Source organism: Ursus maritimus, assembly GCF_017311325.1.
Source record: "Ursus maritimus isolate PB19 chromosome X unlocalized genomic scaffold, ASM1731132v1 scaffold_X1, whole genome shotgun sequence".
Taxonomy (NCBI): domain Eukaryota; kingdom Metazoa; phylum Chordata; class Mammalia; order Carnivora; family Ursidae; genus Ursus; species Ursus maritimus.
Genome location: NW_024423319.1, coordinates 112,047,316 through 112,062,861, shown reverse-complemented (window position 1 = coordinate 112,062,861; position 15,546 = coordinate 112,047,316). Strand labels below are relative to the sequence as shown.

Genomic DNA, 15,546 nt, shown 5'->3' with positions numbered 1-15,546 from the left:
TATGAGCCTGCTTCTTCCTCTCCCACTCCCCCTGCTTGTGTTCCCTCTCTCGCTGGCTGTCTCTATCTCTGTCGAATAAATAAATAAAATCTTTTAAAAAAAAAGAAGAGTAGAGGCAAAAACACCCATACACATGACCATTTGGAAATTCTCCTGTAATTAAGGTTAATAGTATTTAAAGGAGGGGGCATTCTTTCACCTACAAAAATTAAAAGAAAGAAAAAAATCACTGGAAAAGTTATAAAAATGTTCTGGTTTAGAAAAATGGTCATTACTTTTGGGCCAGAGACTGGTTCTTCTTCAAGGAAAATGGACACATTTTGGATCCTTTACCTTTCCTATTGCTAGAACAGCAAAAACCAGTGAAAGTGCTAGACCAGCACTGTCCAATAAAAATAAAAATATAATCTTAAAGTTTTTAGTTGCCACATTTAAAAGAAAAAAGTAAAGAAGAGAAATTAATTTTAACATTATATTTTATGTAGCTCAATATATCCAAAACGTTATTTGGACCTATCACCAATTTTTTAAAAAGTATTAGGTATTTTACATTCTGGGTTTGTTTGTTTTTTTTTTTTTTTTCATGTTACCTTTGACGCTCAGTGTGCATTTAAAGTTCACAGCATGTCTCAATTAATCCATCTCATGTCAATTTGATTCTTAGTCTGGCTAAAAAGATTCTTTAATCCCTTTGAAGGGGACAGGAATTCTCGCTCCCCAACAAAATCAAATTGTTCAAAAGAGCTTACAGTAAAAAACAGGAGTCCTGTACCCCAACTCTTCCGCTTCCAAATCCCGATTCCTCAAGGTAAGCATTGTAACTCCTCTCTTCAAGATTTCTTCTGCTAGTTTCTATCACATCTCTAAACACCATCTCATCAACTCTTTCTTGACTTGCCCATTTCAGACACCTTCCATCACAACACAAGTTGACTTCCTGCTGTGACAGATGAGGCTGCCCCATCCCCAGACCCCAATCTCGATTCTTAGTTGTATTGGTTACTTTCCTAACCTGAGCTATTTTTACCTCTTTTTCTGCCAACTACTACCAATATCTGTAGCTGCCTCACAGTGGAAAATGAAAGTCTTATCTCCCTTTCTCCCTCTCCAGCACCCCTCCACACCTCCACCTCAAAGCTGACATTTACATCCCTGCTTTGAAGCCTTCTCTGATGAATCTTGGGGACTGAGTCTAAAACCTGGAAATCAATAAACAGAGTGACCGTGTAAGTCTCCCTCACTGTAGAGGCAAGCTATGCCCCGGTTCTCCTATCAGATGTCACTCTTCCTGGAGTTTTTACCTGCCTTTCTCTTTTCTTAAATGATTTGTCTTTATCCTTGCCTCAATCTGTTTGCAAACTATTCACTGTATTAGATATTAAATATGTTTCAAAGGAAGCCAGCTTAATTATGCAGGTATGTTCAGTTTATAAGACTCATTAAGCTGGGTACCTATGATCTGTGCACTTTTCTAAAGTGTTTATGTTATACTCCAATTTTTAAAAATCCTAAAGGAGGCACCCTCTCTTTTCCTTGTAAATTGTGGAAGAAGAAAAAGCACGGGAGGGGCGCCTCGGTGACTCCATTGGTTAAGCATCTGCCTTCGCCTCAGGTCATGATCTCAGGGTCCTGGGATCAAGCCCCGCATTGTGCTCCCTGCTCAGCAGTGGGGGAGCCTGCTTCTTCCTCTCCCACTTCCCCTGCTTGTGCATTCACTCTCTCTCTCTCAAATAAATAAATAAGATCTTAAAAAAAAAAAAAAAAGAAATAGCAAGGGAGAGAAAATTCTGCATAGCACATTTACACATTTATATTATCAACCATACGATTATAGTAGTACAATATATAGTTACATTTATGTTAAGTTTATCAGCTCTGTTAACAAAATGGATCGTGCAGATAGCGTAACATCCGTCTGCTGACCCTGACAATGATGACAATAGAACAGCTCACATGTATACGAACACTTCCTGAATAGCAGACATGCCAAGTGCCCTGTTAATATCATCTGGCTTTTATTACAATATTACATTGTTATCATATTGTTATAGTTGATTTCATTGAAGCTTTGAGAAATAATTTGCCAAAAGTCACACAAGCATCTTAATAATGCCTAATAAATTTTGAATACTTCCTATAGATCTGACACCATTCTAAGCACTAAGTGTACTGACTTATTTAATCCTCAAAGCATTATCCCCACTTAGCAGATGAGTAAAGGGAGGCACCCTGGTCCAAGGTCACCCAGCTGGTAAGTGACATAGCTTGGCTATGAACCCAAGCCGTCTGGCTCCAGATTCTTAACCACAGAGCTATACACCACTCAGAGGTCGCAGCAGAAATCTGAACTTGGGCAGGCCGTCTCTAGGAACTAAATTGTTCATTATTTTGCTGTCCCGCCCAGAAATTAGGTCAACTGACATTTACACAAGGAGTACATGCACACTACTCTCATTCATTGAGAGGAAGGGAAACAGTAAATAAGTCACAAGTTCAAATACTTATGTTCTTTCTTTAAGCAGCTAATACTCACTTCTCACCTCCAAATTGCCTCCACTATCACATTTCCCTAACTCAATCTCTACTTCCAAAACACTTCACAAATACAGATGACCCTTGAACAATGCGAGTTTGGACTGTGCGGGTCCACTTCTACGTGTTTTTTTTTTTTTAAATAAATACAATACAGTACTATAAATGTATTTTCTCTTTCTTATGATATTCTTAATAACATCTTCTTTTCTCTTGCTTACTTTACTGTAAGAATACAGTCTGTAACACACATAACATACAAAATACGTGTTAATTGATTCTGTATGTTATCGGTAAGGCTTCTGGTCAACAGCAGGCTGTTAGTAGTTACGTTTGGTGGGGAGTCAAAGTTATACTTGGATTTTTGACTGGGGGTGAGAGAGAAGTCAGCGTCCTTTACCCTCGAACAGCACTCAGTAGAAAGCGTTCTGCAACTGATCTGTCTCCACATGCGGGTTTTTGGACACCAATCCCAGGAGTACTCACCCTGCTTAATGCCAGTCTGACCCACTGACTTGTGACCGCAAGGGCAGGGACCATCTATGTCCTCCCCTGCTATAATCCCAACTCCTAGCCCAGTGTCTAGCACGTAGGAGGCCATCTATACATATATGTTGAATGAATGAAAAGTAGATGCTTAAAAACCCAGAAGGATATAAGTTTATAAAGAAAAATTCCATGCTTGCCTCAATAACGCATATTTGGGGCTCTTCCTTATGACCGTCCACGGGCACCATAGCTTGATTCATAACCCATTCCTGGACAGCATCAGTAATGTGAGGGACAACTGTAGAAAGAAGTAATAATTAGCACAAAAGCTTATTTCATGGTCACAGTCATGAGAAAGGCATGTATTCATGTCTTTAGATCTCCCAAATAACCTAAAAGCCACTTGGCAAATGAGACCAACCACAGTGGTCATGTTATTATCCATCTCACTGAAATCAATATTACAGGCACAACATAGGTTTAATCATTTAAATGTGATGTCATTTCTTTTGAAACTGGCCAACCACAGAGAATAAGAAACAGAAAGCAGAAATGCCATCTTTGAGGCATCTAGAAACACCTATAATGCCAACTAAAAACTGCAAGAAGGGCTGTCAGGCACGCTGCATGCTGGATTCCATGGGGGAAGAAAGACTCAGAGTGGCCCAGCACTGCAGACTCTGGGCCTCCCACCAGCCAGCGGGGAGGGGGCCCCTCAGAGGGTGTAGATGGGCCCTGCATGCTGACCAGGGGCCTGTGGCTGCTAACGTCATCTGAAGAAGCTGAAAGGTGACAACTCCACAAGGATTTGAGGCCCAGGGGCCCCTTGGTGGTGAGCAGGTCTGCAGCTACAGATCTCTGCTGAAGGGACAGAAAGGTGACATCTTACAGGCGCGTGCGGACATCCTCCCGGTGCAGCCACCTAACCTAGTGTGATACACGAGGCAGGAACGTGGCCCTCTGGGAAGCCGAGGCGAGGGAGCATCTGCTGCCTGCTCTATCTCGCACCTGCTGCTCCCTCGAAGTGGGAGGAAGCTGTCGCCCACTGGTGCATTTGGAGCAACCCACATTACATGTGCAGTTTGGCCCCTTCCAGCAACAGTGGTGGGGTGGGGGGGCGGGGGGTGTTGGGCGGGCTCTGCCCCCACGTGGGCAGCCCAAGGATCAGGAGTCAGAGCGGGGGCCTGGGGCCTTGTCCTCTCCCCATCAAAGGGACGCGGCAGGTGTCAGGCAGCAACTCTTCCTCCTGTGGGTCTTCCCAAGATCTGCACTCAGGGGAAAAGAATTAGAAAGCACAACTGTAGCTGAGATCTAAGCCACACATCTAGTGTCGGTAATTACACAGCTGATCTTTTGATCTCCATCTGTCCGACCCCCATGTCTACCTCTCAGCTGAATCCAACGTGAGATTTAAAGGAGATGGGGAATTATCGCCTTTACCCCACCACGTGGGAACATAGGACTACAAGACTTGCCGGGGGGTGGGGGAGAGACATAGGTGGACAGGAGTCTCACCCAAGACAAAAGAGAATCATACCACTCAGGAAAAGAGTTGATGAAAAAGGGTCAGACTATACTACCAGCCACTGCAATTTAATCCCCCAGTTCCTCCCCACACTGTCCTTCAAAGGGGAGTAATCCACATCCATGCAAAGATACAAGAAAGGAGACAGACAAAACAAACCAAAAAAGTCTGCACCTCAATCGGGTAAAAATGATGAATGAATGGTTCTGCATGGATTTTATAAATAAAAGCTAAAGACATACGTATATATGGACTAGGGGAAAAAATAACATTAGTAATAAAGAAAAAGACTGAAGAAAATACAATCAAGAACATGGAGGGTGAAGAGGACACCTCTGAAGAAAATGAAAAGGGAAAGAAAGCAAGGATTTGAGAAGGATTAGAACTTGTAGAGCTCAGGGAGCCCCTCATTACTCGTCTATTTTGAGCAGGGTGTGGATGCGCAAGACACGGGAGTCGCTAACCTTTGTGGAATACAATACCTTGTACTGTTTTCCCCAGGTAGTCGCCACGCCTCTCTTTATTGATCACATGCTGATATATCTTCCCAGTGGTGATGTTGTTGTCTTTATAAAGGTTGATATCCAAGAACCGTTCATAATTTCCAAGGTCTAAATCAACTTCTCCACCATCATTTAAGACAAACACCTCACCTAAGATAAAAAGACAATGTAAATATTAAAAATTTGCTATCAGGGGCACCTGGCTGGCTCAGATGGTGAAGTGTCCAACTCTTGATTTCGGCTCAGGCCATGATCTCAGGGTACTGAGATCGAGCCCCTGAGACGGGCTCCCCGCTCAGCAGGGAGTCTGCTTCTCTCCCGCTTCCTCTCTCTCTGCCCTTCCCCCTGCAAGCACGTACACTCTCTCTAAAAATAAACAAATAAAATCTATTTATTTATTTATTTGAGAGGGAGAGGGCCAGTGGGAGAGGCAGAGGGAGAAGCAGATTCCCCACAGAGCAGGGAGCAGGACATGGGGCTCCATCCCAGGTCCCTGGTACCATGACCTGAGCCAAAGGCAGATGCTTACGTGACTGCACCACCCAGGTGCCCCAGTAATAAAATCTTAAAAAAAAAAAAAAAAAAAAAAAGTATGTATGCATTATATTCCTAGAAGAGAAAGAAAAACTGTAGATGACAAGTCTTTAAACAGGTTCTTAGATTTAATGTAGTAATAATAAAAATTCCAACAGATTTTTTCAACTTGAGGATGACACTAAAGTTAATTTGTTAGAAAAACAGGTGTGATTACCAAAATAAACACACACAAAAACAAATTTAAAAAGCTCTTAAAACAAATAACAGTGAGTAAAGGAAGACTGAAATACATATGCATAGATGTATTTCAATATATATAAAGATGGAATAAGATAGCATCAACAAATACACAAAACCAAAATATCCAAAAAGATCTCTATTGGGGCTCCTGGCTGGTTCAGTAGGTGGAGCATGTGACTCTTGATCTCGGGGTTGTGAGTTTGAGCCCCACATTGGGTGTAGAGATTACTTAAAAAAAATAAAATCTTGGGGCACCTGGGTGGCTCAGTCCTTAAGTATCTGCCTTCGGCTCGGGTCATGATCCCAGGGACCTGGGATGGAGCCCCACATCAGGCTCCTCTGCTGGGAGCCTGCTTCTTCCTCTCCCACTCCCCCTGCTTGTGTTCCCTCTCTCTCTGTCTCTCTCTCTCTGTCAAATAAATAAATGAAATCTTTAAAAAAATAAAAAATTTAAAAAATTAAAAAATTAAATCTTTAAAAACACAAAAAACAAAAAGATCTGTATTACATAAAATAATTTAATATATCACTTGAAAAAAAACAAATACCCAAGGGTATCATCACAAATCAAAGTAAATAAAACACTCAGAAATAAACTTCAAAGAAATGTAGGAACTATATTTACAAAACTTAAAAAGCTTATTTCAGAGACATAAAAGAAGGTATGAATCAAAGGAAAATCACTTCTAAAGTTCCTGAATGGGCCTGTCAATATTTTCCAGTGTTTAATTTTTCCCCAAATTAATTTATAAATTTAAAGAAATTTTTGTCAAGAACTCCAATGCAGTTTCTTGTAAAGTTGGACAAAATGATTCCTAAGTTAATTCTGAAGAAAATACTTTGAGGTTAAGGAAAAAACAATAGAACAACAAAAAAAGGCTTTGCTAGAGGGATAATAAAAATACCTTTTTGCACCAAAAGAGAGAGAGAAAAAAAACAAAGGAAAAAGAAAGGGAATGTGGAAAGCTCTGACCTACTTGATAATAAAAAGCTGCAGCTTTTAAAATGATAGGCAGGAATAAACATAGAACTCCAGACGAGAACAGAGTACAAAGACAGACCTAAGGATAGACAGAAATGTAGTATGTAATAAAAGGTGACATTTCAAGTCAGGAGGAAAAGGATGAACTCTTTGAGAAATGCCATTAGGAATAGTTGGCTAATTGGAAAAAAATTAGAAAAAAAATTGTTACATCTTTATCTCACACCAAATTCAATTCCAACTGTGTTAACAATGTTAAAGTAAAAGTAATTGACAATATAAAAGTTCCAGAAGAAAATATAGATATTTAAATATTCCTGCAGCAGAGAAGCCTAAAGGTGACATCAAAGACAGAAACATAAAGGAAACAGTTGATACATTTAATCACATAAATGGCAAGTGAAAATTTATTAATAACTAACAGAGGTAATATTAAGACAAATTTCAAACAGAGTAGAACTCTCTCTCTCTCTATATATATATATAGGTTAATACACTTTATGTAAAATATTCTTAAAAATCATTTTTAAAACATCCAACTTGGGGCACCTGAGTGGCTCAGTCAGTTAAGCGTCCAACTCTTGACTTCTGCTCAAGTCATAATCTCAGGGTCGTGAGATCTAGCCCCGTGTTGAGCTCCGCACTCAGTGGGGAATCTGGTTGAGAGACTCTCTCCTTCTGCCCCTCCCCTCGCTTGCACACTGACGCACTCTCCCTCTCGAATAAATCTTTAAAAAATGTTTTAAAAAATATCCAAAGGAAAACTGGCATAACACATGGAATTAGTCAACTTTACCGCATACCAAACAACCCTAAAATCTTAGCAACTTACGAAACGTTTATTAATTTCTCCCTCGGGTTATGTGGTATGTGGGGGCTGTGGGTCAGTTGTGAGTCTACTTGGTCTCATTCCAGGACCCAGACTGAAGGAGAAATCCCTATACAGGGCAGGCCGTTCTCACAGCAGAGAGCAGAAGCGCCAAAGAGACAGAGCCAATTCAGGGCACTGCCCTGAAAATTTCTGCTTCGACAAAACAGATGTCACAGCCACTAATGTCTCCTAGGGAAAACCAAATCACATGACCAAATAAGGTGACCAACCTCTCGGGTTTGCCCAGGACTAATAGGGTTCCCAGGATTTGGACTTTCAGTTTCAAAACCAGGAAATTCCCAACAAACCAGGAGGAGTTAACCACCATACATGACCAAAGTCCAAAGTCAATGGGACGAGGAAATTTATTCCACAGAAGGAAGTTGGGTAACAGTTTCAAACAAAAATACAATCTACCCATACCCTTGAATAAGTCATTCCACAGACAAAATGAAAAACCAAAGAAATCTAAATGAGAACAATGAGATACCCTTTTGTTTTTTGTCCTTCTCTCAGGTTAGTAAAGTTTAAACAGAATAATATTCAGCAGGAGTATTAAAAAAACAGGCCTTCTTATTTATATATAACTTGGTGCAGATGCAGAGCCCTTATCAGAGAATTCTGGAAATAAGATGGAAGTTGAAATTTGAAGTTTTTCAGATTATGGAAAGGTAAAAAGAACACTTGCCATATATTAGAAAACACCCTAAATGCAAAAACATTCCAAATGGAATTCACGGCTATATGAATATTTTTCAATTTTTAAAACTTTTGAAAAAAGGCTATAAATAGCCACAAACTTATGAAGAATTGTAAGTTTTCAGAACTTTCTGGGTTTTACACTTAATAGATAAGAGATCATGAACCTAAAAACCTTTGATAATATGCATTATATATCAAAAGCCTGAAAAGCATACCTACCTGTGAAATCAGAAATTCTTCACATAGGCATTTATGCTTTAAAAAAATAAATTTTAAAGATTTCCATCACAGTGTTGTTTATTATAGCAATACATTGGAAATTATTTCCCATTACTGTACAGATTTTGTGCAGCCTTAGGAGTATAAAATAAAGGGGTGACTGGGTGGCTCAGTTGATTGGGCATCTGCCTTTGGCTCAGGTCATGATTCCAGGGTCCTGGGATCGAGCCCTGCATCTGGCTCTTTGCTCAGCGGGGAGCCTGCTTCTCCCTTCCCCCTGATCCTGCTCTCTCTCTCAAATGAATGAATAAAATCTTTTTAAAAAATTTTAAAAACAAACAAAAAGAGTATAAAATATATATAAATGTCCACAGTACATTGTTTTAAAAATTAGAATAAAAACTGACGTTACTATAAGATTCAATTCATTTAAAGTTCAAAAATAAAAGTAATCTCTGGAGTTAATGCTTACTATATGTCAAAGAGTTTGGAGAACATTAATTAAGGAAGCATTTTCCTGATCGTTGAAGAACAACTCAGTGATGCTTATCTGTCCCTGCTAGCAGGTTATGCAGGGTATCATGCGGTGGGTAATAAAAACAACAAAAAAGTAAAAAAATAAGCAAAAGTAACATATGGTGTTAAAAGACAGGACAGCGGTTACCTTAGTGGTTTCAGGTGGGGAAAGACTAGAAGGGGCATAAGGGGGGGGTTTCTGTTTCTTGATCTGGGGGCTGTTTACACAGTATGCTCACTTTATCAAGTGGTACACTTAGGATCTGTGCACTTCCCTGCTTGTATGTAAAAAGTTTAAAAAGAAAGTATAAAAGTGCTAATGCCTTTTTAAAAATAATTAGCATGTACATTAAAATGTCAACATTAGTAATAGTTACTCCAAGTGCTGGGAAACGGAGGACTTTTCTTTTCTTCACTCCGTTCTATATTGTCAGTATAACTGTCAATATATACCATACTATCTGACTTTTTCTCTTAACAATGAAATGTTAAGAGAACTATATTACCTTTATGATAAAATAAAACATAATTTGTACTGTAAAAGGTACAGTGAAAATGGTATCCTCATACATCGTTTTCCAAAAGGGTGGACTAATTTGGAATGTCATCAGCAATACAAAAAATGTATCAACAACCATGAGAACGTTCACATGGTCATAATGAACCATCCAGCAACTCTACTTCTGGAACTCTCTTAAAGAAATTACCCCAAATACAAGAAAGAACTGCAATTTAACCCAGTGCCTTATAAGAGGGGGAAGTTCTTCTCTTTCATACCGTGCTCGTAAGGTGAAAAAGTGCCCGCATCGATGTTAATATAGGGGTCAATTTTGATGGCAGTAACTCGGAGTCCACATGATTTTAGAATCGTCCCAATGCTGCTTGCAATGATCCCTTTACCAATGCCTGAGATGACCCCTCCAGTGACCAGAATGTACTTCATTGGCAGAAGAGGTGGCTGGGTGCCAGCACCCAGATATAATCTGAAAGGTAATAAAATTAAGAGTCAGGGAAGAGAATCATATTCTCAGACCAGTAAAGCAGGAGTGTGTGAAACCAGAATTTCAGAAGCACACAGCATTTTTCCACAGAAAGTAAATTTTTGAAATAAAGTCTTATCCTCTAGATTTTCCATTTTTATCTCTATGCAGAAGGCGGTGGATACTTTCTGCAAGTGAAGTGGCTGGCTCCATTGCCCTGATTTTCCATTTATTCCAACTCTATCATGTGATGAACTTCATCATGAGAAACCAAATTTCGCTGGGATTCAGAAGCATGGTAAAATTTTTAAGAGAAAAGGATCTGGAATCAGACTGATCCGTACAAGCTGTACCTGGGCAAGTTACTAATCCTTTCTGTGCCTGTTTCTTCATCTGTGAAATGGAATAAAAAAAATACCAGTCCCTTGGAATATTACTCAGCACTAAAAAGAAATGAGCTATCAAGCCATGAAAAGAAATGGGGGAAACTGCAGTGCATATTACTAAGTGAAAGAAGTCAATCTGAGAAGGCTACGTATATACTGTATGATTCCAACTATTTGACATTCTGGAAAAGGCAAAACTATGGAGACAATAAAAGGATCAGTGGGTGCCTGGGGTTGGGGGGAGGGAGGGATGAATATGCAGAGCACAGAGGATTTTTAGGGCAGTGAAACTATTCTGTATGATACTATAACGGTGGATACACATCATTATGCATTTGAAGCCCAGAGAATGTAAAAGGCCAAGAGCAAACTCCAGTGTAACCTATGGAGCTTGGATGATAATGATGTATCAATGCAGGTTCGTCAATTGTAACAAATGAACCCCTCTGGTTCCAGATGTTGATAGTGAGGAAGCCTGTGCATGTAGGGGCAGGCAGTGTATGAGAACTCAGTGCTTTCTGCTCATTTTTGCTGCAAACCTAAAATTGCTCCAAAAAATAGTCTTTTTTTTTTTAATCAGTCTTCAAATATGCCAACATTAAAAAAAGCTCATAGGTGGTTGTGAGGATTAAATGAACTAAGGAATAGAGGAGAGGTCAGCTGATGCCCATTCTGATTTTGCAGTCTCCTCTACTTCCAAAACAAACGATCAGGACTTGAAGGTGTGTGTATAAGGTTATCTCACTGCAGAGCTCTGAGTTCAGTTTAAACTAGTGGACCATGGTCAAGGCAAGTAAACTGAAGCCATCCAAAATACACCCGTCCCATCTCAAATGGCTTCCCTAAGTCCCTGGACCTTTCTCTACACACTCCAATTAATCACTGCTCCTCTTCCCTAGCCAGCCGGCATTCCACTCACTCAGCTAGATCTAGTCCAAAAGATTAAGCACCAATCCAAAGCCAGAATGCTCCTCCTATAAATCCAAAATGTATCTGAATATTCACCTCTTTCCACTCCTACTGGCCCAGGTGGTCATTATAGGGGTAATTTCTTCACGGCTCTCCCTTACCCACCTCACTGCTGATTTCTTCTATTTTAGTAAGTGCCCCTCCTCTGGAGTCAGACAGTCTGGGTGCAAATGCTGATTCTGTTATTTACAGCTATGACCCTGGGCGACTTCTTCAACTTTTCTAAACGTCAAATTTCTCTACCTGTGCAGTACACAGAGATTGTAACCGTGCTTTCCTTATAAAGGCATGTGGGCATTTACAAAGAGAGTGCCCAAGTGCTTAATGACACCCGTTACCATTTTTCACAGTGATCTACTCATCATTCAATCAGTTCACAAATGTTTATTATAGGTCTATTATGCTTAACATGTTCCCAGGTCATGGGGACATGGGGGTAGACAAAAAGTCAAGGTCTCTGCTCTCTTGGACTTCACCTTCCCTGTGGGATTAAGAGGCAATTGGAAGCCGGCATCCGTTTTGTTAGTTGAGATGAAAGAATGAATACGAGAGGTCATATCGGCCCCAGGCAATAGCTGGACCGGCCAAAGAACCTGTAGGAATGCAACTCCATTTGCTTACAAGTAAAAATATAATTACCTGGGTGCCTCGGTGGCTCAGTTGGTTAAGCGCCCACCTTCAGCTCACGTCATGACCCCGGAGTCTCAGGATCAAGGCCCACATCGGGCTCTCTGCTCAGCAGAGAACTTGCTTCTCACCCTGTTCATGCTCACTTGCTCGCTCTCTCAAATAAATAAATAAAATTTTTAAAAAAAATTTTTTAAAGATGTAATTACCAGATGTACCTAATGAAATCTCCAACATAAAGAACAAAGGTATTTATCAGATTCCAAGTCTCTTGAGATGGAAAAGAAGACCTTCAGGGGACCAGATGAAGCTGCCCCCGAGCACCTGCTAGCTAGCAGGATCTCATGAGCCTCCAATGAATGGCGTCCGCCTTCTCAGGAGACCCTGCCCCAAATCTTGCCCTTAAAAACCCTTACTTGCAAGCCACTGGGGAGTTTGGGACTTTAGAGCGTTACCTCCCTGTTCTCCTGGGTAGCACCACACCAATAAATAGCCTATCTTCCTTCACTGCAAAACCTCAGTGTCCGTTTTTATTGGCTTGCTGAGCATCGGGCGGACAAACTCTCGTTTGGTTTGGTTACGAAATGAGCACTGATGTCATTGTACCTTATACTGGCACTGTCACTCTATTAAAATGACCTCCTATTTGTAAAAATTAGCAAGATTGAAAAATGTCATTGAAAACTGGAGTGCATTCATGTGAAGTCACATCATGTGGTTGTCAAAAAGCCTAAGAATTTTTTCATTAAAAAATCCCTTCTATAGAAGAATATAAAATTGAATATAATATTACCTCAAGTATGTTTTTAAGACTAATCAAAAGTACATCAAAAAGCTAAATTTTAATCCTTAAGTAGGCAATTACTACTTTTCTATATTTTCAAAAGCATAAGATGCCTTTTTAAGCACGTCGGATATTTCACAATGTCCTTCCTCAAAATGTAGCTTAAGGGGTTTCCTGGGTGGCTCAGCCAGTTAGGCATCTGCCTTTGACTCAGGTCATGATCCCAGGGTCCTGGAACCGAGTCCCAAATCGGGCTCCTTGCTGGGCGAGTAGCCTGCTTCTCCCTGTGCCTGCCTCTCCCCCGGCTCGTGCTCTCTCTCTCTCTCTCTGACAAATACATAAATGAAATCTTTTTTTTTTTTTAATGTAACAATACCAAGCAGACACCTACTCCTTTCTACCTCTTGTAAGCAAACAAGCAAGTTTGAAGCAAGTTTTAAAACTGCAGGAAAAAGCAGGCTCTTCAGGCTACTTCCTTGAATTGAGCTGTTTTTCCCCCTGTGAAGACTTAAGTTTTTCATTTACTCTTACATGCAGTGAGCAGAACGGACTGTTCGCAAAACAGGAGTGTGTAGAGCTGCTTCTGTCTGCAGTCCAATAAAAACATTACAAAAGCTACCTGTGTAATTTTAAATTTTCTAGTAGCCATATTTAAAAAGTAAAAAGAAACAGGAAGTTAATTTTAATAATACCTTATTCAACCCAATGTATCCAAAATACTATCATTTTAACACACAATGTAAGAATTCATTAGTGAGGTATTTTATGTCCCCCTTTTTTTGTACTAGTTTCTTCAAAATTCGGTGTGTCTACTTCAGCACATCGCAATTCAGACACCACATTTCCAGTGCTCCAGAGGCGCATGCGGCCAGTGGCTCTCGCACTCTGAGACAGCGCAGGCCCAAGAGCAAATGAAAACATCGGAAGCACCAAGAAACACCTTCTCAAATGATGGCCATTTAAAAAGTAATTATTAGTCAAAAAGTAGAATACTTACTGAATGATGCCCTTTTATTAAGTGCTAAAGCAGGCAAAACTAAGCTATGATAGAAAGCAGGCAGGTGGGGGGCGTGTGGACTGACTGGACAGGGGCACGAGGGAACTTCCTGGGGCGATGGAAATGAAATGGTGTGCACGTCAACGTTGGGGTAGTAGTTACACGGATGTGTAATTTGTCAAATCCTCGATCTGCACCCTTAAAATGGGGGCATTTTGTTGTATGTAAATTACACATCCAATCTGTAAAAACTGTTGCCAAAAGAAAGCTATTTTGTGGCAGCAGCGTACTTAGTCCCAGTGCGCCCTAAACAGCTATTCTGGGTAAAATGCTGGGGTCGTTGCTTAACCAGTGCACTGGGCGGGGGAGGGGACCGAAAGGCCATTTCACTCCGCGCGGGGCTTCACTTCCGCCAACGCCATCTCGGGGCTCTCTGGGCTCCCGAGGCCAGGGAGAAATGCGGCCCGGGGTGCAGCCGGCCCTTGCGCCCCCTTCCGAGGCCGGTTGGGGGAGAAGTGCACCCCGGGAACGCGACGCTCCAGAGCCCGGATCTTGGGCCGCCGCAGGGCGGGCTCCGACGGCACTGGGCGCCGGCAGGGCAGCCCTGGCCCCCGCCCGTCTGCCGTCCGCCGTCCGCCGGAGGCTTGCGCGCGCCGGGTGCGGGGACGCGCCGGTTGCCGGCCCCTCTCCGACTCGGCGCGGGCGCCATCGGCGAGGGGACAAAGGCGCCCGGCCCCACGTGCGCGCCTGGACTGGGGGCGCGGAGGCCCTGGGGACGCGGGGTGGCCACAGCGCGGAGGGCCTGGGGGTCCGGGGAAGGTCCGGGCGGGGGGTTACCTGCGCGGTGGTGGTGGCGCCGGGAGAGTGGCCGGTGGGGACAGCGCGCTCCGCCCCGTGGCGGGCCCGCGCTCACCTGTAGGGCTGGGGAAGGGGCCGCCGCTAGGGGTGTCCCCTGTCGCCACCAGGTCCTTCCCGCCGCCCACGCGGGCCTCGGGGTGCGCGGCGCCCTCCTCGCCCACCTTTCCCTCTCCTGCTGCTGCGGGCCCCGCTGACTCACGCTGGTGAGCTTGGGGTTTGCACCCGCGTTTGTGCAATGCTCCAAAACAAGCGCCTAAAAAGTGACTCCTCAGGCACAGACAGCTTCCCGCCACCCTCCGCCCTGGATGCACTTGGCCCCAGGCCTCGCTCAGCCCGGGGACTGCTCCTCCCCTCCGCGGCTCATATAGCTGAGGCACTTCGGGGGCGCGGGTGAACGCCACGTTCCCGGCGAGCCCCTGCCTCTTGGCAAGCTGAGATCCTTACTCGGGTCCTCCCGTCCAGTTCTCACCACTGTAAAGAGTTTCACACTGTCCACAAACGTTTGTGGATCCCTTACTGCGCTCCAGGAACTGCAGAACGCTAAGAAGAGGACGCAGATACAACTCGATTCCTGCCTTTGAAGGGGTCACAGTCTGGAGGCAGGTCTACACATCTTTTGAAATCAGTAAAGTTCCCTGGGGCGCCTGGCTGGCTCAATTGCTGGAGCATGCTACTCTTGATCTCTGGGTTGTAGGTTCAAGCCCCGTGTTTGGTGTAGAGATTACTTAAAATCTTAGAAGAAAAAATTAGTAAAGTTCTTCAAACAGTACTAGTGTAACAAACAAGAAAGAAAGAAAGAAAGAAAGAAAGAAAGAAAGAAAGAAAGAAA

At 42.5% G+C, this 15,546-nt stretch overlaps 1 protein-coding gene across 3 annotated transcripts in view; it reads right to left on the bottom strand.

Annotated features, from left to right (window-relative positions):
- Positions 1-15,546, bottom strand: part of CTPS2 (CTP synthase 2) — a 97,399-nt gene that overhangs the window by 80,394 nt on the left and 1,459 nt on the right. Inside the window, exons 1-4 of one of the 3 annotated variants that reach the window (XM_040633971.1) lie at positions 14,697-15,037; positions 9,894-10,099; positions 5,029-5,199; positions 3,219-3,319 (exon numbers count right to left, since the gene is read on the bottom strand). In XM_040633971.1, the coding sequence (XP_040489905.1) occupies positions 3,219-3,319; positions 5,029-5,199; positions 9,894-10,059 (438 nt within the window). In that variant the 5' untranslated portion in view covers positions 10,060-10,099; positions 14,697-15,037. Of the gene's footprint in view, positions 1-3,218; positions 3,320-5,028; positions 5,200-7,357; positions 7,380-9,893; positions 10,100-14,696; positions 15,038-15,546 lie in introns of those variants that run through there. The other 2 variants (XM_040633978.1, XM_040633984.1) reach the window with 2 other exon arrangements.